Raw genomic sequence first — 21,774 nt, forward strand, 5'->3', positions numbered from 1 at the left:
CAGACCTTCCATCATCCTTTGCCCCAGTACTACACTGGCCTGAGCTCCCTGTACCAACTTTGTCAGAGAGAAAGCAGCAATCCTCAGAAGAGAAGGTAGACGTTGAAGATCCAGATTACAATTTCACAAAAACAGCTGGTGAGAGATACCCATACTACCCCAACCAAAGAAACCTCAATGACTTGGTCAAATATCTTGGTCTAACAAAGTTGAATGTTGAGCTTTTGACATCTAGGCTTAAAGAGAAGGATTTGTTCAATGAAAGTGTGCAAGTTGCAAGTCAGAGGAAGCATCATACTCACCTTGCTAAATTCACGAAGAACACGAGAGCATACTTAGAGGAGCAGGGCAAGTGCCTCTACCAAGATATACTGGAGTTTGAAAGCCATTACCAAGAAGTGCATAATGAAATCATGATGGGAAACTATATTTGGGGGCTAATACATGAAAGTGATTTACTTTACAGTCGCAAATCTCGAAAAACCACTCACTTCTAAACACTTTTGTTCATTTTTGTATAAATTTAATATAAATACATGTAAATCTTTATTCATATACTGTTTTATTAAAACCTTATGTAAATGAAAATGTGCAATTTGCCCCCTTTTTTACACAGAAAATAGGTTAATTTCTAAATTTCATTATCCAGGTCACAAAAGCAAAGTTTGAAGGGAATAATGTCCATTTTCTGTACTTTTACAACATAAGCAATTAAGAAATAACACATACTATCCAGGAAAAAAATTTGTGTTAGATAGTGTAATCTAACTAAGAATTAGAGCTAACATAGTGATCCACATGTACATAGTTTAACGTAGGCTGACATAGCGACTTAGTTAAGACATTCAGAAGTGATATATTGTAAAAGATGGGTTGAGAAAAAGGTGAAACACTGACCAAACTGGGCTAATTAAAACCCATACAGTGACCCAGACTGGGCTGATAACGGTTTACATATTGACCTAATTAGGTTAATGAGACCTAGCTAATAGTAAGTTAAGTAATTTAATAAAATTTAAACTGATAGGAAATAAAAAAAAAACAGTAGTGACATTAAAGAACTGATTCAGCAGCTTAGTGAAATTAACAAGGGCTGTTAAAAATTATGTAATGTAGATGGCCTCACTTGGTTGATGGGAGCTGGTATAGTGACCCTACTCATCAAATTAGAACTAATACAGTGAGTTAGCTGAGCTGATTAAACGAGATATATTTTAGGATATCATGGTAAATACATACAATTTCATACACAATGTGAGCTAATATTTTATACTAACAATTAAAGATGCGACTCAACCAGTATTATTACATCAGACTAGAAAGCACAACAATTAAGTCACTCTGTCATAAAATGGTTCAAAGTTTGGTGTTTATTACCCACTACCAGTTTCTATCTAAAGAGTAATTAATATCCACATTATAGATTAAGCTTCATTATCAAATAAGAAATGATTTTACTCCTTCAGTATACATTTTAATACACTTAGGCTGCTTCCCTTAGTAAAGATATGACACAGAAGCACAAAGGGAAACTTTAAGTTATGTGTAGACACAAAATAATGGTGTTCATCCTATGCAGCTCTTTGGTAGTTTTGTTTTATGTTTATAAATGATTTGTGCCATATATATATCACTTGTTTACTATTAATTCAGACATGAGATTTTATAGACAGATAAAACATTGTTGTAATGTTTTTAAAACATGTTATTTCTTGCATGCATTAAGATATATTGATTTCAAAATAAAGTAAGTGATTTTGTTATAATTTGGGTTAGAATAGTGGAGTTTCAGAAATTCCCTATGAGCCTTCCTTTAATCATAATTTCTAATCCAAATAATATAACATATAGACAAGGGATTTATTAATTTCTGGAGGTTGTCACTGCATGCTCACCTTAGAGAAAAAAGAAAAGCAAAAACTTCATTAAAGCTAAGTGATATTAAAACAAGATACCCATTACATGTGAGAATTTCACTTAGATAAAAATAAAATGATTTAAATTTAATAAAATAGGGACTAACATCCAAAATTACCTAAAATATCACATTCATGTTGTTTTTTATGTCACAAATGTTACCATTTCTCAGACAATCAAGCACATAAAAGTAAAAATTTTTAATTTCTCTTGTTCTTAATAATTACTTATAAAATACAAAAATAAACTTGCGACTTAGAAATAGTTAGTTTTGATAACTTATCCTAGCCTTGCACCACCTAGAATTTCAAGGATGGCAACTGTGAAACAGAAGGCAATGTTTTTCTATTGAACAAAAAATAAAAACGTACTATCTCAGGCTTCAAAAATCAAGCTGATATAGTAAATATTTGATAAATGACACTTCAAGTGGTATGGAATCGATAAACATTTTACAAGAACCTCTTAAGAGAGGTTGACCTTGCTCAAAGTGAAAAAGTCACCTTCAAAGCTCTTATCATCTCTGTCAATATAACTATTTTATCTCTCTTCTTCTGGTTTCTATAAGACTAAAAATGTTATCATTCTTTCCCAGGGGGAAAACAATGAATACTTTTAGAAAAACTGAAACTTATGTTTTAATATTCAACTATTAAGAAATAAATTTTATTTAATTACAGTAATTATTTTATGAAGTACACTTCTACTTATGAGCTTTGGAATTTTTAGTATTACTTAGTTCAAATGGATCACTTTTAAGAATTTGCTGTTTTTGTGTTTTATACCACAAAAGTGTAAAGTAAAAAATTAATTTGTTTAAATATTGTGTAACTATGTGATAAATAAACCTCAAAAACCTGAACTATTTATTAATTTGCAGAATTTTCACTCAAGTATCTAAGAGCAAGTAAATAATTACAATTTTTAGGATTGTTAAACTCGCCTACAAGATTTTTTTTTTTTTTGTGGTACTAGAAGAGAGATAGTTTACCTTGGTATCAAATCCACACTGTAAATTTTTGTAAAGTCACTGGAATTATAGTACCTCCAAGAACAAATGATTAATTATGAAAAACAAAATACAAACAAAAATATATAAATATATTATAGCAATACAACCACTGATAAACAACATATTCTCAAACATCTATATGTAGTACAGAACTAATTTCTTTTAGCTTGAAGAATAAAATTATTATTACTCAAAATTTATATTAACTCCTAATAACCTATAATAATAAATCAGTTCATATGGACTCCATGAGCTTTACAAACATATTTTTCTCAACTTTTTATGAGTTATGACCAAATTAACTGCAAGTCCATGACTGATGGTTACAAGGTTCTTAATAATGTATGAGTCATGCAGAAAAATGTTACCAAAAAATAACATCAATGGTGCAGTTGACCACACTAACCAATGTTGAGATCCATAAGATACTTTATACAGAAAGTGAGAGGGTTTTTTCATCAGATTGTTTATATAAAATGTTTAAGAAGCAAAACTAAATGTAGTCTATACTGTTATTGAATGTTATAAATGTGACATTGAGGGATAAGATACTTATGTTTTTCGCAAGTTCCATGGGCATATGTTTACTAACAAAGCACTCTGAAAAACAAAAACGCTGATACTACTTAAAGGAGGATGCAGAGCATATACTAAATACTTTAGATTTATCTACCAACAATATTTACAATCCAGTTATCTTGATTAAGTTCATCTATTCAGGACTTGAAGATTTATCTCACATGTGTAACAATCCTGAAAAAGTTTCAGTAAAATAATGTAATGGCATTCCTTTAACATTATCTTCACTTATTAACCATACTAGCTGAATAACTGTCATATAATGGTAGATGTTGATTAATTTTAATTAGTAAAATTAAATCTAAATAAATGTTTTATGAGCACATTTTCTAGAGAAATATATATATGTATAAAGAATGCATCTTTTTTCCAGTATTTCATGAAAGCAACACTTTTTGTATTTGGTCATTTCCTATAAGGGGTCTATAATTAGAATTTTGACTTTCCTATACTTTTTAAGTCATGTTCAAATCTTCTTCCTGATAAAGCCTCTGACAATAAACCCTGTGAAAATCTTGTTCTCAAAGAAATATTCCTACTTGGTCAATGTCCAACCTTGCAACTTATTAATTGTTATGGCAAAGGCAACAATCTGATGGTGAAGGGCAAATGCAAAAAGTATAATTTTTGATAAAAAATGTTTGTAAATTTTTAAAAATCTCTTACCAAAGACAAAAAAACAATGATAGTTGTTCACAGTGCAAACTACTGCATTGAAAAAAAATATTTCAGTTTCTACACATTGGTGTTTATTATGTAATATGGTATTATCCTGTTTTAATCTATAATGATATTTTTCTTTATATTTTAAAGAGTTTGTTATTGATAAAAAAATAAACTCATTTAAGATCTTTGCGATACTTGATGCAAATGTACACCTTGAGCTGCGTATAAAAAGCACAAGAGTCACAGTGAACTTAGTATAATGATATGGTCCAATGCTGTGTTAATTAGTGCCTCTACCATATTGAAGGCAGGAATGCTACCTTCAAGAGGCAAGCTTTTTCTTACTTGTCTCCATATGGTATTTGGGTGTTTTATGTCTATCTTTTTCTTATTCTTATTTTAACCTGGGAGAGCAGTCACCTTCCCAGAACTGTCTGTAGACAATGAAGAGTGATATAGATGCAGGACATTGTGGTCTTGAGCACCCACATCTTGCTCTCCTAATTTCCAATCTTCTTATGTCAAACTAGCAAATTGGAGGTGAAGATTGATAGACAGTGTATCTCCATTGCAATGTGGGTCCTACTTCTTTAATCACCTCCAAAACCCAGGATCATTTTATTATCCCACATTGTAGCCTGTACCCTAGGATCGTTTTTACAAAATGCTGGAAATTTTGTTTAATTTTAAAAGTGTTTTGTTTTGGTTTAAAAATTTATGGTTATAATATAATCAGAGGTTGGGATATGCTGTTTTTAATGCAGTCCTTCCTCATGATTTTGTTTACTTAACTTCATTTAAATGTAATTATTTAATTTCAGCAAAATAAAAATATATATACACACACACACAACAAAAAAACATTAACAAAAGTCTGACTTTATACAGATCTGAACATGACAGTTGAGTGCTATAACCACTGTAACATTAGGTCTTTGTAATCTAATGTTAACAAATACAGTAATTCAAATTCCTAATGTAAACTATCATGTTACTGCTGTTTCTCTTAATAAATGTAATATTGTGCACTAGGTAAATTAATTTTACAAAGTTATAAAAAAAAAAGTAAATTAAATGGAATTTGAATTTGCGACTTCCACTTGAAACATACCAATGAGCCAATCTGAATGTTACCTATAAAACTTGGAATAAAATAAAAAGGTTCAAGAATTCTGGGAAAATTCAGAAACTGAGCAAACAAGCTTGTCACAACTAAAATGCTATGTAAGCAAGTCATAAAAATATCTAAAAAATTAATTTCCTATACTAGAAAAAAAGAGTCTATCAAATGTGAAAGTTTAATTTGAGTTGAATATATTATTACTATATGGTTAGAAGTAGCTTGGGAGTAAATGGGATGGAATTTATAAGGTGCAAGAGATGCCAAAAATGGGTTATGTTTGAAAACTGTGGGCTTGATCAATACTTCCCAGAGAGTCAGGAAGAAACAGTATGATACAATGCAGGGCTTGCTTACTTGAGGATAAGATAAAAACAGCTTTTGAGAAGACTGTACTATGAGAGGTGTAAAATATCACATTGGGAACAGAAATCCAAGAAACAAGACAAGAATTGAATGGAGTTAAGGTGAAGGTTAGTTTGGGGAAGTTAACATGGATAAGACCAAGCCTAGATGGTCATTTTTACAGCCACAGCCCAAGCGAGTGACAATAAATTCAACCTATAAAAGAACGGAAGTTAGACAAATTAACTTGTTCTGGTAACTGTAGTATGAAGAAGGGAAGCACAAATAATCAATGAGTTAATGGAATCATTTTTAGTAGGTAAACATATCTTTATCTGAAAAATGTGTTACACATAGATACTCACCTCTCTGCACCACAAAGAGGTATTACTTCATATATATTACCATGTGATTTCCTGCACATTGCCATGAGCCATGAACAATGAAATCCACTCAAACCAAACCATTGTTACTAATGGAGTGCCTTATGAGATAGTGATTGAGCCTTTGCTTTTTCTTATTTATGTTACTTACAATGATAAGTGTGCAATCAGCAAATTAGTGAAGTAACTGTTGATGACATTAAACTCTTACCTATTTCTAGGTCTATGGACATTTAGGTATTACAGAATGACTTAGTACAATGTGTAAGAGAAATATTTTTCAAATTTCCTTTAATTACATACATATAAATGTAAAGTAATGCATATTGGTTATTGTAATTTGGATCATATATTTAAAATAGATGTGAACCACTTCAATTAAAATGGTGGTGGACAAGAAATCTATTACCACTGAAGCATTGTTCTGTTCCTAAACAAAGTTTAGACACAATTTTAAAGGTACTGAATGAAAGCTAGATGAGATAATTATTTTTACAATACAATCACTAGTTAGGTTTCACTTCGAATACACAAGTTTAATGTTTGAAAAACCCAGGCTAGACTCTAGTTAACAGTTCTATCTTTTTAGCTAGGTGACCGACTTCTAAAACAGTTAACAATTATAAAGACCAACAACTTACAGAAGGTTAAGAGTGGATTCTTGGATTTTATTAAAAGTAAATGGTAGGTTTAATTTTTTTACTCTTTTCAAAAGTGGGTGTGCAAAGACAATCCTGACACCACTAAATGATCCCTTGTACATACATGTTACCTAAGAAATACAATTCTGCACACAATTTTTACCCTAAAGGTGTCTGTTTTACACAAGAAATAGATACTGTATGTGTTCAAGAAGAGGATAATAATTCAATGTATAACACAATTTAACTCGCTGGAGCCCTGTCTGGTGCTTTTACCCATTGATCTACCAGGGTTAACATCCTAACCTAAACATACAACTCTCCACATTGAATTTAATTTTATCATTAAGAATATAGTTTGTTGTTGTTGTTGTTTTGGAATTTTGCACAATGCTACTCGAGGGCTATCTGTGCTAGCCATCCCTAATTTTGAGGTGTAAGACTAGAGGGAAGGCAGCTAGTCATCACCACCCACCGCCAACTCTTGGGCTACTCTTTTACCAACGTGGGATTGACCGTCACATTATACACCCCCACGGCTGGGAGGGCGAGCATGTTTAGCGCGACGCGGGCGCGAACCCGCGACCCTCGGATTACGAGTCGCACGCCTTACGCTTGGCCATGCCAGGCCTATAATTTGTCTACTTCTTTAAGATCAGTAATACTGGAAGTCATTTTACCACTTTAAAAGATTATTTCGTCAAAATAATCATTACTTGTCAAAATTTAAAGTAATTTAATAAAGTAAATTCATTTTGGGGAATTTTTTTGTTAAAGAATTGGCATTTAATTACTTCCAAAACATCTCTCCAAAATCTAATTGTAACTTTCAACATACCTCTGTAAAATATCCCCTAAACGTTCAGATGAATCGGAGTCACAATTATTGTATAAATCTTCTTCTTCCAATTCTTTATTGGAACCCTTCAGGAAAAATGGAATAACCCACCTATAAAAAAAATAATAAATTGACGTTCATACCAAAAATGCATGTTCAAGAATGTGAGCATATTGAGTGAAATTGAAATGAATGAACGCGTAATTATAAGAAATATTAAACCCTCATATAAACAAAATACGCAATTCTTGAGATCGATCTTTGGCAATCCAGCCTCCGCCGTCTCCTTAGTGTCTAGACCCATTATTGGGTATAACTGGTGCTAAAGTTGTAGATTAACACTGTTGATGGCGCCTTGATATTAAAACATACCAAACGATCAGAAACGCTTCAACAGAGATTATTTCCATAGCACAGATTTATTAGTGAAATAAATGGGCAAAACAATATAATGAAAATTTACTTCATATTGTACATTGCCTGTTCTCTGCAAGAGGTATGTAACTTGTATAAAAATACATTAAGTACCCGCATATGTCTTGCTTCACGGATGGTAACAGTAATAAGTCTTCTAATATTTATCACCCCTTCGTAATTTCACTACTAGCCGTTAACTTAAAAAAAAAAAAAATAGCATTTTAAATACTCACAATGTATAAATACAAATAGTAATTTATGTTCAGCAAGAATATGTCACTACAGTAAAATTTTTGTCTACTTGTGCAATAGCACAAGCACAGAGTAATATGAACGTTAGCATACAAAAAAAAACACACAAGACAAATTAAACTCAATTGTAATTGGTTATATGCATGTATAGCGTAAATACACGACTTCACTCGGGTTATTGGGTACACATATTATAGACGTATGTGTGTGTGTTCTGAATTAATTTTAGCATAACAGAAAAAAAAAAAAAACTGCATACTTTTCTTGCTAAGCACCATGACATAAAAGCCATTGATGTAATGCATTGTTATTAAAACATACTGGTGTTTTTATATACATCAGAAGTTGTTACAAAAAAAACACGCTTCTTTTCAATGTGGTATTTTGCTAGTTTGCCTCATAAGAAGATGCGCATGCACGTGAATAAGTAATAATACTTATAAATAAGGATGGGTGGAAATTTTAAAATACTATGTTCTTTTTTCGTGGACCTATGGCGGTCTCTCTATCACTCACAGGCAGTAATATACATATGCGCGCGCATCCCTGTGCGATTTTTCTATTTGTAATACAAGTAACTACTTTTTTTCTATGTTGGTTTTTCTACCTTGCTTCATTAAAAAGATGTACACATGGATAACTAATACTCAAGTATATACCATAAGAGCCAACCTAGGTGTACAATTTAATAAAATTAAGTAATACACAAGTTCACCACCTCAAGGTAGTAGGGCAAAAACACACAGAAAATAATGCGACCACTACATCTCCAAGAAGAATGAGCTTAGGAACTCACTTTACACCCATCTCGAAGAGGTAAGCTTGCAAAAACCACATGGAAAAGAGTGGTTCCTTATATAACCACTTCTAATATATAGACAAAAAACACTGTGTTTTGGTAACAATATGTTCCAGCAATGACTAATATGTTGCTTAGCAATAAAATTATAACCTAATATTGCTGTTAGTCTATATGCTAAAAGTATAAAATAGAAAATTAAAAAACAAAATCTATACGCTATTTTATACTTTAGAATCTGTCGATTAAAGTGTTTTGTTTTTATTATATTTCTATTATTCAAGTTTATAATGGATCGATATTTTTACTTTCATGTTAAATTTTATGCACTTGGCTGTAGGCTAGGTTATCTCGTATATCTGCGATTTCTATTTGTAATACACCGAACGACTTCTTTTTCGTGTTTTTTCTGCCTTGTCTCATTGAAAATATGCCCATGCACGTGGATAAGGAAAGTAATATTTAGGTGTGCACCCTCACTGTCCACTTAGTTTGGGTGTAAAATTTACATTTCCTAGGTTCTTTCCTCTTGGAGCTATAGTGAGCACACAAAGAAAAACACGTGTGTGTCTGCGATTTATATTTGTAATTTAAGAAATCATTTTTTTTATATGTTTTTTCGCTGACTTGCCTCGTGAAAAGATGCGCAAATACACGAATAAGTTATAATATCCAGGTGCATACCTCAAGGGTTCACTTAGTACGCGTGCAAAATTTCAAGTTTATAGACTCTTTCCGCACAATTTATCTATACATATTATTACAGTATTCATTATTATCTCACCAAAAGTTTAAAAAGTTTAATAACTCTATGTTTATTTAAAACATGTAATACACAGTATGATAGGGTGGTTTTGTTATGAAGAGGTAGCGACCAAATTAGTATTGGTAGATGTGCTTACTGTTACCCGCTTTCAACACCTAGTTTTTAACATTCTTCCATAGTTTTAGTTTAGTTGTAATTAAGTTCCGTAATTAATTATCTATAAGGTCACATTCATGAAAATGTTATTGTAAGAAGAGTTTGACTGGTACAGTTATTAGAACATCATGTTTATACAACTGCAAAGTACCATATGAAAATGAAATAACTTTAAATTTATACGCTTTTTAACATAGTCGATCCTTTTTCCAACATGTTTAAACTGCATTTTGTCTTGTTCGTTTTAGGAACGAAACCACGTGAGTGTGTACAACGCGAAGAATTGAACATGAATTTTAGCGTTGCAAGTCCATAAACTTACCGCTGTCCCATCGGGATATACTGCATTTTGTATTATTATATATTTTTACAAACTTCCAAGATACTTGTTCATTCTCTATCAAAATAATCAATTCTTTCATATATATTACATTATATATTTTCCATAATATAGTGCATAATTATAACTACACTGTTCTCAGAATGAAAAGAAAAAAAAGTGTAACACGGTTGTTATAAAGAAACCATCATGTAATAAAACCAGAGAGAAGTCCCTAAGCAAAAAGAAGTTGTGGCAATATAAAACTATGTAGTTTATAACGTTTAATTACAGTTACTCAAAACACAGGGTTAAATATGAACCATTTCAAAACATCTGCTGTTAATGTACATGTTTTCCATTCCCCTTCCTAGAATAGTGACGCCATCCACGAACGATGAAAAAAACAAAACAAACATCTTAAACTCTTACATCAACAAGATATAGGAAACGAATAATTAGTTTCTCACAAACACTAGTCAAAATACTGTTTACAAATTTGGAGTCGCACTTCCTTACCAGCTCGAAACTGGTGGAAGTGACACCGTAGTTATCCGGTTTCGTAAAATATCAAACGTATTTCATATTAAATTTACATTATATCAGGTCATCCCATAGGTAATTTCCGAGAATTTAATACAGGAAGTACATCATCATTTCTGTCTTTGTGGAAGGCTTTACTGACTAAAATACGTAGCAATACGTGCATAAAAATGTTCAGACAAATAAAAGAAACTAACCCAACACTACTTTTTCAGATCATTAATCAAATAAATCCTTATGAAGGTAGATGTGTCTGAGGAACACATTAGGTACATAATGCTTTATGAGTGCAATAAAGGCAATAGTGCAGCAGAAACTACACAAAGCATTAAAGATGTTTATGATGCGGAGTCTCTTAATGACAGAAAATGTCGAAGGTGGTTTCAGAAGTTCATATCAGGTGACTACAGCTTAAATGATGCGCCACGTTTAGATCATCCTGTTGAATGTAATGATGGCTTGCTGCTGGCTGCCCTTGATAAATATCGTGCTATAACAGTTGAAGAACTAGAACAGAAGCTTAATTCAACCCATTCAACGGTTTACTGTCATCTTCAATAGCTTGGAAAGGCGTCAAAACTTGGAAAATGGGTTCCCCATGATTTGACAGAAGCCAATCTTAAAGCAAGAGTGGATGTTGCCACTTCTCTGCACTTTCGTGAACGCAACCTCACCATTTTTGGACAGGTTAGTGAGTGGAGATGAAAAATTAATATATTATACTAATGTTAAGCGTCGCAGACATTGGCTCAGTGCGGGTAAACTGGCTAAAACACAGCCTAAAATGGACCTCCACCCTAGAAAAGTCTTGTTAAGCGTTTGGTAGAATATTGTTGGTGTGATCCACTTTTAGTTGCTGCAACTCAACGTAACGACTACAGTTACGACAAAAAGTGTTCGTACCCCTGCGTCCCGAGTAGTTTTTTTGCTCATAACTTAAATAGTATCATGACAAGCTAATAGAAGTATAATATATTATAAATATTATACTAACACACATCTACATAATTTTTTATGTAAATTAAACGACAAACTGTTTATAAACAAAACCAAATATAGGAGCAGAAAGTTTTCGTACAGTTCAGAACGTGTAAAAAAACAGATATTCCCGTAAAAATTTTGTTTATTTTGGCGAATAAACTATATTATACCATTCCAGAACTACACACTGGGTTCATAATTATTGGAATTTAGCCAGCAAAAAATTTACTTCCGGCAATTTAGCGCCGTCTCCGTCATTATCTGCTTGGTTATCACGGCGAACAGGAAACAACTGTCCAGTGATTTAAAAAACCGAATTATTGTAAAAATACAAGTCTCGTGTGTCTCTTTCCGGTATTGCTACACATCTTAATGCGCCTAAATCTACTGTTCAAAGCATAATTGCCAAGTTTAAGCTTACAGAATCAACTGCTAACCTCCTCCGTTTCGGACGCCTCACCAAAATTCCAGAGAGAACCAAGAGGAAGGCTCTCAGAGAAGTTAGTAGGAACCCTCGTTTAAACGTAATGACATACAGAAACTGGTAAGGGAAACTGTGGTTGAAGTAGGCACATCTACAGTTACGAACATGTTACGCTCTTCTGGGTTCAAAGCATGCCGTCCTCGTAGAACTCGATATTTAAAGCCTGTTCATTTAGAAGCACGATTGAGGTATACAAGAAAGCATGTAGATAAACCCTTTACCTATTGGAAGAGTATTCTTTGGTCAGACGAGACTAAAATCGAGCTTTTCGGCCACAATGATGTTCGCTATATTTTCCGTAAGAAGGGGGAACGAAATTTTCCAAAGAACACCGTCCCTACAGTTAAACACGGAGGTGGCTCGATCATGCTAAGGGGTTCCTTCAGCTCTTCTGGTGCAGGCAGCTTTCACCGCGTCAACGGAATCATGAAAAAAGAATATGTTGATTTATTAGGCACTTATATTAAGAATGATGCTCGGAACTTGCGGCTTGGGCGTCGTTGGATCTTCCAGCACGACAATGACCCTAAGCACACATCGAAATATGTGCAATCCTGGTTGCAGAGGAACCATATAAGCGTTCCGGAGTGGCCATCGCAGTCACCCGATCTCAACCCAATTGAAAACGTTTGGCATGAGTTGAAGACCAGGGTTCATCAGCGTCATCCAAAAAACGTGCAAGAGTTGGAGACCTTCTGTAAAAAGGAATGAAAGAAAATACCAGTCGAGTACTGTCAAACGATCATGGAGGGTTATGAGAAGAGATTGCGCCAAATAATTCACCTGAAAGGCTAAAGAACTGACCATTAAAGTAGACGCATGAACACTTTCTGCCCCTCCTATGTTTGGTTATTTGTTTATAAACAGTTTATTTGTCGTTCAATTTACATAAAGATTTATGTAGATGTGTGTTAGCATAATATTTATAATATATTATACTTCTAGTAGCTTACTCATGATACTATTTAAGTTATGAGCAAAAAACCACTCGGGACGCAGGGGTAAGAACACTTTCTGTCGTAACTGTACATAAGATGTCTTTTTAGAACAGACAGAGCGCTTGAATGTTGCACTGAAAGAAAAAGAGGCCTACTTTGATCAATCGTAAAGGTGTTGTGTTACACCAGGATAATGCACGGATCACATCTGCAAACCACTTAATCCACCTGGCCATGCCGGGCCCCTTTATATGCTTCAACCAAAACATATCGCAAAAGACTGAATGTAAAAACAGATATGAGAATTCAGCTGTCTTCTATTAAGCCAGACATTAAAGAGATTTGCAAAAATGTAAAACAATGCCATTTTTCTCACTAAAAAATGATTTTTGTTTTGGAAAATAGTTCTTTTTCACAAACAAATATGTTTTATTTAACATATAATGTTAAAACATATGATTTATTACTGTTATTTTAAAATAAATGAATTAATAAATATTTGAAACAATTATCAGTTTTAATTTCTAATACGGTAAATATCGATAAATATAACCCACATATATAAAAGCTCGTTATGGGTGGTCCTCTATTTATAGGAGTGTAAAGAGACCAAAAAGTTTCAGAACCGCTGTTCTAATTCAACCATGTCCCTATACGGAGTTCTTACTGCTAATAATGTTGGGTTGCAACTTGTGTTTTTAATAATATGTAAACACACACACACACGTTACAGAAAGTAGCTTTCGATTAGGTGATATTTTCTACTAATATAAGCCTTAATTACGTAATATTACACTACTCGTAAATATAAACGAACAAATCGTACGTGTTCCTTTAGAAGCTGCCGAACTATACAAATTCTAGATCATTTCTGTTTAGAGTCTGCAGGAACAAATTGTACTATCAATCGCACGCATGCATCCAACAGGTGTTTGTGACGTTCTAGTGATAACAACCAGAGTTAATGATGGAGTCGGAATAATTAAGTAGTTCGGTGAAAATAGCAATTTCAAACTGAAAAAAAACAACAACAGGCGTCCAAACACACAGGGAACAACGTGAATTTTGTTAAGTTACCCATCAATTTTCTTTTCTACTTATTCTCTGTAACTCGATCAAGCAGAATAGAAACTACTAGTGAAATCTAAGAAAATCATAAGAGAAATACAGAACATGCAGTAAAAACAAATGTTTAGTCGATAATTTTTCTAAACTAGTGCCCCCTGGTGCTACAGCGGTATGTCTACGGACTTGCAACGCTATAATTCAGGTTTTGATATCGTGGTGAATGGATCACATATAGCTTATTATGTTGCTTAGCGTTTAACTCCAAACAAACTCATTATTTCTCAACTTCTTGTTAAAACCACACCACTGATGTTAATAGAGATTTGTCACATATTCTTATAAAACATTTTTATAAAATTTTATCTTTGAACTTTTTTTTTCCTTTTTTATTCAACCGAAATTATAAATAAGCCGATTTTCTTATTTTGGAATTATTAATCGTAATACAGATTACAAGTTTCAAACACGCTTCATATTTCTTTACGCGTGTATATCAGATAGAAAGCAAATTCATGAAGGGGGAACGAGGTTTATTTGAGTGGACAAAATGAGCGAATGTGCGCCACAGACGCGGCCATTACAAACAAGGTTTAGAGATTGCCTTCGAGACCTGGGTTAAAATATGTTTTTTTCTGGTGAAAAGTCTCCTCCCACGCTTGTTACGTAGCTGTAGATATCATATTTCTTTTAAATTATTTTCTTTCACCATTCTAATGGGATAAGTTACCATATGTATTAGTATACATACTTCAATGATTTTTTTTTTGGGGGGGGTATTTAACTTCAGTGTCACAGTGGTGTGCAACAGGTGGCCCAAAAAGTCGTTGAGGTTACCATCCTCTTATTGCTTTATTTTCTATAGAATGTGATGCCTCCTCTGCTGGAGAGGATATTGCAGTAATATGTACCATCTGTATTAACAGAATATTTTCTGCTGAGTGACTTCAACGTTAACTAAACATAACAGCAAACCAATATTGTGAGGAAACAAAGACGTTGAATAAGATGACACTGTTGACAGGACAAAGATTGGTTTGGTTCGTTTGGAATTTCACGTAAAGATAGACGAGGGCTATCTGTCCCTAATTTAGCAGTTTAAGACTAGAGGAAAGGCAGCTAATCATCACCACCCACCGCCAACTCTTGGTCTACTCTTTTACCAACGAACATCGTGGCTGACCATCACATTATGACGCCCCACGGCTGAAAGGGCGAGCATGTTTGGTGTGACGGGGATTACGAGTCAATGCCCTAACCACTTGGCCATGCCGAGCCTGACAGAACAAAGAGAGCGAATTTACCTGTTGAGTTATGACAAACTTTCTTATGAATATTTCTAATACGAGATTGTCAAGCGAAGACTTCTTTCAATATAGAACTGAAACATGCTAGAGATTACTCCTTAGCGAGATAAACTATGAAACTAAAACACAGTTCAATAAAAGTTACCGTCATTCAGGTCCATGCAGATATTTGCAGTGTTTTCCTTGTATTTGCTATAATAAAGACTGGCATAAAATCCCGTTTAAAATTATAGGAAACTACACCTGAATGATTAACGAAAATTATAGAATTTAAATAAAACAAATTTAGCTACACTTCCAAAATGCACCTACAAGTTCCTTTTCTATTTTTTTTTTAAATAACAAGTGTTGAATTTAACCTTTAAAAGGGTATGCACCCATATAGGCACGATATTAATACAGGTTGTATGATATGACACGCAAAATTCATATAATCCATAACTGAATGCTAAACGAAACCTTAATTTGAATTGTTAGAATCTAGAACAATGCGCTGGACCAGATGGTGCCCACCAATAATTTTAGATAGTAATCTGTTCATATAAGGAAACAAATACAACTGGAGATGACTAAACATTCTTTTTCCTTCAGCATCTGCTTAATTTCAATGCTAGATGCCTCCCCTAATGATCCAGAAAAGCCTTGATGATATTGTTTTATCGAAAGTGCATCAATAATTGTGTTTGTGATGTTTAGTGAGACTGTTTCCATTGAGTGTCAATATATAATTTGTAAACTTAATAGTTCTCTAAGTATCTGTTACTGTGATAAATCTAATTTCATTTATAAATTTCTCAACTAATAATGTCAGACTCATTGGTAGTATTGCATTTGCCCTTGTGCTGCTGAAGGTACCTTAGTCACACATTTACTCTCAGTTACTTTTGTGTCATTCACTATACTGGCAACCGTTCCAGTGGAAAGCTGAAATGCCATCCAGCTGTGCTTTCAAATTTGTACTGGCACAATTATCCCACTCCAATATATGGATGTCTAATCACTCACACATCATTTTCGAACAAAAAACTGTTTTGTGTGATTTTTTATCACTACAGTAGACAACAGCTATAAATGTTGTGTAAAGCCACTTTAATATTAGAAGATAATGATATATTTTTCAGTAGGTTCATCATAAAATACCAATACTTATTTGTAGGTGAGAGACAATACTCATTTCACTTTTAAACACAGCTGATTATTGTACTCTAAGATCAGTAGCAAAACCTGTCATATGTTTTATTAATTTAATGGGACCAGAGCTGTGGAACCAATGTCTTGTTTGCAGTCCTATCGCAACAACTGTTGAATTAGTAAATTTCTAATCTTCCTCATCGAAATATCCCGTCATTCCATAGCAAAAGTATGCACTCGATTTGTTTTGCCTTCAGCAGTATCTGGAAAATTTTAACTTATATTGCTATGCTACAGTCATTTTCAGTGTCCCATATACTCCCCACAACTGAAATGCCTAATGTTGTCAACTCAAAACACTGGGTTGCATTTGTGGCAGGGGAATTTTGTGTTGAGTTGGAGCCTTTTTGATTGGAAGCACCACCAAAGCTTGTTGTATTTGTGGTAGTCCTACTACTCTCCTGCAACCATAGACATAATTACCTCAAACCTAGTTGATATATAAAGTCTCCTCTGGCAGTATAAGTATCTAATACTCCTGTACGATGCCTACAATTTGTATAGAATCTTAATGAATTTATCAGTTAGGATATTCTTGCAGCCTACAACTGATATGGTATGATGTATCTTCCCTATTAACAAAGTAAATTATCTGCAAAAACAGTGAAGTTGTTCTGGGGTTTTAATGTTTAAACTTCGAACTCTTTCCAAAATATAACTCGTTAGTCTATCAGTTCAGAACTTTGGAAGAGCTCAGTTATGACTGCATCCCAATTACTAAACTGTCCTTTACAATGTTCAGTAATACCAAGCACTGGATCATCTACTCTAAATATCAGACAATCTCAGGCTGTTAGAATACTTAAAAAAGTAGTGTAGGTCATTCTTTGGCATATCCCTAAACACTAGTAGCATTATATACTTCACTTTTCTGCCACTTAGATACGGAAATAATACAGATAATCTGAGCTGGTATCTTAATAAGAACATAAATGAGACATCCACAATCTTTTTGGTGCCTGATGGCTCCGACTTTCTAAATAATAGCATGCCACTGGGACAAACATTTCTGTTTTTCTCTTAATCTCAAGATTCCACACGACACCTTGTGGGTTCACTAATCCATCTTTACCGAACGAGGTTTTTGGTTACACAGTGGGACAACAAGTGCAATACCACTTCCATTAATAAACGGAAATGTCAGAGTACAAGGTTCTTCAAAATATCCACATGATCAATAAAGCCAGTAAATCTATAGTGATTGGAATTCACAATCTTTTGAACTTGTTATAACTCGTTCAACCAAAAGAGAGTAACTATGACTCTCTTAAGGTAGCCAAATGCCTCGTCATCTAATTAGTGACGAGCATGAATGGATTAACGAGATTCCCACTGTCCCTATCTACTATCTAGCGAAACCACAGCCAATGGAACGGGCTTGGAGAAATCAACGGGGATAGTACACAATGGTACACATGAATATGACTTAATCATATTCCTTACAATATTATACCTAGTATAATAACTAGGTATTATCCAATAATACCAACAGGAAGAAAAAAGACCTAAACATATTGTGGGAGAGAGGAATAACCTAGATGTGCGACTACAGAAAGAATAAACTTAACGTAGCTTAAGATTAATTATCTGATAGCTATACAGGCACACATCTACAAACGTTCAAGTGGAGTGCATTAGTAAGCATTAAAATTGCCAATCAGCCTACCCAGATCTACAGTTGGTACAGATCCAGACGCTTTGGTTTTTTTTTTCTTACTTACAACAACAATACCGATAGGAAAACAGTTAATAAATTAGTTAAAGTATTTTTTTATTTCTAAATAGGTTGAGGATTTTTAGGTAAAATAAACGACTTGAACCAATGTTGGTAAATTTGTGACCTTCAAATTACAGTAAACGCAAGGCAACCATCCATTTGGGCTCATAACTTAGATTAAATGTTAAACATAAATGAAAACCCATTCAACCACATAACCCAAGAAAATGGATATTGATATAGACAAGTCACTCAAGATAACAAACAGTACTCTGTTGCTAATAGTAAAGCTAACAAAATTTTAGGATATATATACAAACACACTTAAGTAAAAAAAGATGTAATAATCTCTATAGAAACTACAAGTCAGGTCCACTTGGAATAATGTGTACAGTTTTGGTCTCCTTATTTCAGAAAGGAGACCAAAGATGTTCATATTTCTCAACTAAGGGAGAAAGAGAAGAGCTTTATATTTCTAAATACCACGGAATCAATCTTATATACGATATACTAATTTCAGTTTGATTTTAACTGAAGTACACATATAACCATTATCACAATGGTACTATATGAAAAGTGTTAACATTAATATAAAATAATAGTTTGATTTGTTTGTTTGTTTTGAAATTCGCACAAAGCTACTCGAGGGCTATCTGCGCAAGCCGTCCCTAATTTAGTAGTGTAAGACTAGAGGGAAGGCAGCTAGTCATCACCACCCACCGCCAACTCTTGGGCTACTCTTTTACCAACGAAAAGTGGGATTGACCGTCACATTATAATGCCCCCACGGCTGGGAGGGCGAGCATGTTTAGCACGACTCGGATGCGAACCCGCGACTCTCAGATTACGAGCGCATGCCTTAACGCGCTCGGCCATGCCAGGCCCAATAGTTTGGACAACATAACTATTCATCCATCTAAGCTGTCCCATTCTCTAAATTAAACTAAAACATTAAATAAATAAATATACCCCAAAGCTGGCCCTTATCATTCATATAATTATCAAGCTTTATTTTAAACTCACTTACATTTACTGTCTCTACAACATTTGAAGGCAAATCACCGTGTTAGAAGAATGAAACTATTTTAGCTGAAGACAGCACCTATCTTATCAAAATTTATATTTGTATTCCTTAGTCCTACCATTATCACCAAAGTATAAAAAAAAAAGATGTGTTAACACTATCAATTCTCTTAACCCTTAAACGGCAGCCATTATCAATTGATGCCGCTAACTAAAAAACATTCCCGCTATTTAAGGGTTAACAATCTTCAATACTTCAATCAGACCCCCTCAACTCTTCTTTTTTTAAGAGAAAGCAATTTCAGAGATCTTAACATCTCCTCATACAACACCTCCATCCCAGTCACCCTTCTCTAAACCTTTTAGCATAGATAGCACTCGTGCAGCTTCGCGCAAAATTCAAAAACAAACACTGAACCTTTCACAACAGTTCATTGTCTTTCCTAAGGTCAGTAGTCTGATACTGAACACAGTATTCTAAATGTGGTCTAATCATTGACCTGTACACTGAAATCATAATTTTATTCAATTTGTATTCAATATTCCTGTAAGTGCAATCTAAAATCCTATTTACCCTATCATGCTAAGATGACTTAACATTTTGAATGCGGCTGCTTTAAACTCACGCGGAATTTTTACGAGCCGTATACTGTATACAGCACACCCGCATTCAACTGCCAGAGGTAAACCTTACTCTACAAGTAAGTGGATCAATATCATTAGCATGTTTAGGTTATTCGTTGACTATTCCTTCACTTACGTCATTGATGCAAATCAAAAGGAACAAACGTCCCAAGACTAAGCCCTAAAGTAAACCACACGTGACTTTAATTCAATTTCATTGATCTCCATTTATAATAATCCTCTGCTTTATTCCATCTGGCAACTCTTCAATCCAATTTGCTAGCTTATCCTTCACACTTAGAGATAATTTTAACAACCTTCTTTGTAACACCTTGCCAATGCTTTTTGAAAATCAAAATACATCAAATCTACCATCATCAACATAAGAATGTCAAAAGATTTGTAATGCAAGATTTTTCTTGAAACCATAATGACTATCCAAGAGAATTATACACTTTGTTAAATTACTTTGCAAAGTATCTCTTAACATACTTTTCAAAGCTTTTCCCATTACTGATATGAGACTAATGGGTCTATAATTGCTGGGACAACTTCTATTACCTTCCTTGAAGAGTGGAGTGATATTAGGAAACTTCTAATGCTCTGGCATCTGCATGGTATTTGAGAGGTTACAATAAATAGTAGCAAGTGAATCAATATCCAATCTTACCTAGTAAACTTATTTTTAAAACTTCCCAATTTCTTCTTAACAATATCAGAATTAATGTGAACATCTTCTTCAAGCTTGTTTTCATCTATCAACTGTTTAGGATGAGTAATTAATTAACTATAATCTTGTACAGGTTATCCTTCCCTAAGAGTTTTTAAACATCAGATTTATCCAGTTATATTTTGCAATCATAATAGAATATCACCTTAAACATATAGAAACTTCATTAGTTATTTGGTTGGTTGGTTTGGTGTTTTATAGCGCAAAGCAATCCTGCTATTTGCAAACATCTGGTAAAAAGTTAAAATTAAAGTAAAATTAGTAAAATTCATAAAAGTTAATTAAGGTAAAACAAAACCAAGTTCAAGTTTTGAATTAAAAAAACATAAATAGCATTAAATCCAATTTTTACATCTGGTCTAGTTAGAACAACTTCCTCTTTCTGTCCTTACGAAAGCAAGATGGCCAAAGTCCAATAGAGAGCTTTATCTGAAAAGCTTTTTTCACGTTGCTCACTCCAAATCGACTACCAACTGGCATAGAGCTAAGCCTTGAATACAGGACCATGGTCCATGTATGGAACAGGCACAGCAGTGACAGTACCAATGCATATAGATTCAGCTGTGGTGTCGGCGAGCTCGTTCCCGCGAATACCAACATGGCCCGGTATCCAGAAAAACTGGATAGAAATGGATGTCAAAGAGAAATGGGGCATTCGGTTTTGAATATCAGCGCTAACAGGGTGTGAACTAACGTGAAGTGATTCCAGGGCCAATAGAGAACTAAGCGAGTCAGTATAAATAGTGCAATTTGAGTACTGCTTAGCTTCTATGTGATAAAGGGCAAGAGAAATGGCATACAGTTCAGTAGTAAACACAGAAGCTGTAGTGGGGATTATGCACACAACCACCAAACCACAACAAATCACGGCAGAGCCCACAAAGTCACATGATTTCGAACCATCTGTATAAATAAGAATGGAAGGATGGTTCGAAAGATGTTCAGAAAATAACAGACAGCG

The 21,774-nt window shown here is 33.8% G+C and overlaps 2 protein-coding genes across 7 annotated transcripts in view; one reads left to right on the top strand and one right to left on the bottom strand.

Annotated features, from left to right (window-relative positions):
- LOC143225996 (ATP-binding cassette sub-family C member 4-like) overlaps positions 1-21,774 on the bottom strand; it is a 104,289-nt gene that overhangs the window by 63,065 nt on the left and 19,450 nt on the right. For all 5 annotated transcript variants that reach the window (XM_076456320.1, XM_076456319.1, XM_076456323.1 and 2 more), the window contains exon 2: positions 7,502-7,612. In XM_076456320.1, the coding sequence (XP_076312435.1) occupies positions 7,502-7,612 (111 nt within the window). The remainder of the gene's footprint in view (positions 1-7,501; positions 7,613-21,774) is intronic.
- LOC143225999 (histone-lysine N-methyltransferase SETMAR-like) overlaps positions 10,903-21,774 on the top strand; it is a 33,548-nt gene continuing 22,676 nt past the window's right edge. For both annotated transcript variants that reach the window (XM_076456325.1, XM_076456327.1), the window contains exon 1: positions 10,903-11,440. In XM_076456325.1, coding sequence (XP_076312440.1) covers positions 10,991-11,314 — 324 coding nt within the window. In that variant the 5' untranslated portion in view covers positions 10,903-10,990 and the 3' untranslated portion in view covers positions 11,315-11,440. The remainder of the gene's footprint in view (positions 11,441-21,774) is intronic.

Source organism: Tachypleus tridentatus, chromosome 9 (assembly GCF_004210375.1).
Source record: "Tachypleus tridentatus isolate NWPU-2018 chromosome 9, ASM421037v1, whole genome shotgun sequence".
In the NCBI taxonomy this organism is placed as follows: domain Eukaryota; kingdom Metazoa; phylum Arthropoda; class Merostomata; order Xiphosura; family Limulidae; genus Tachypleus; species Tachypleus tridentatus.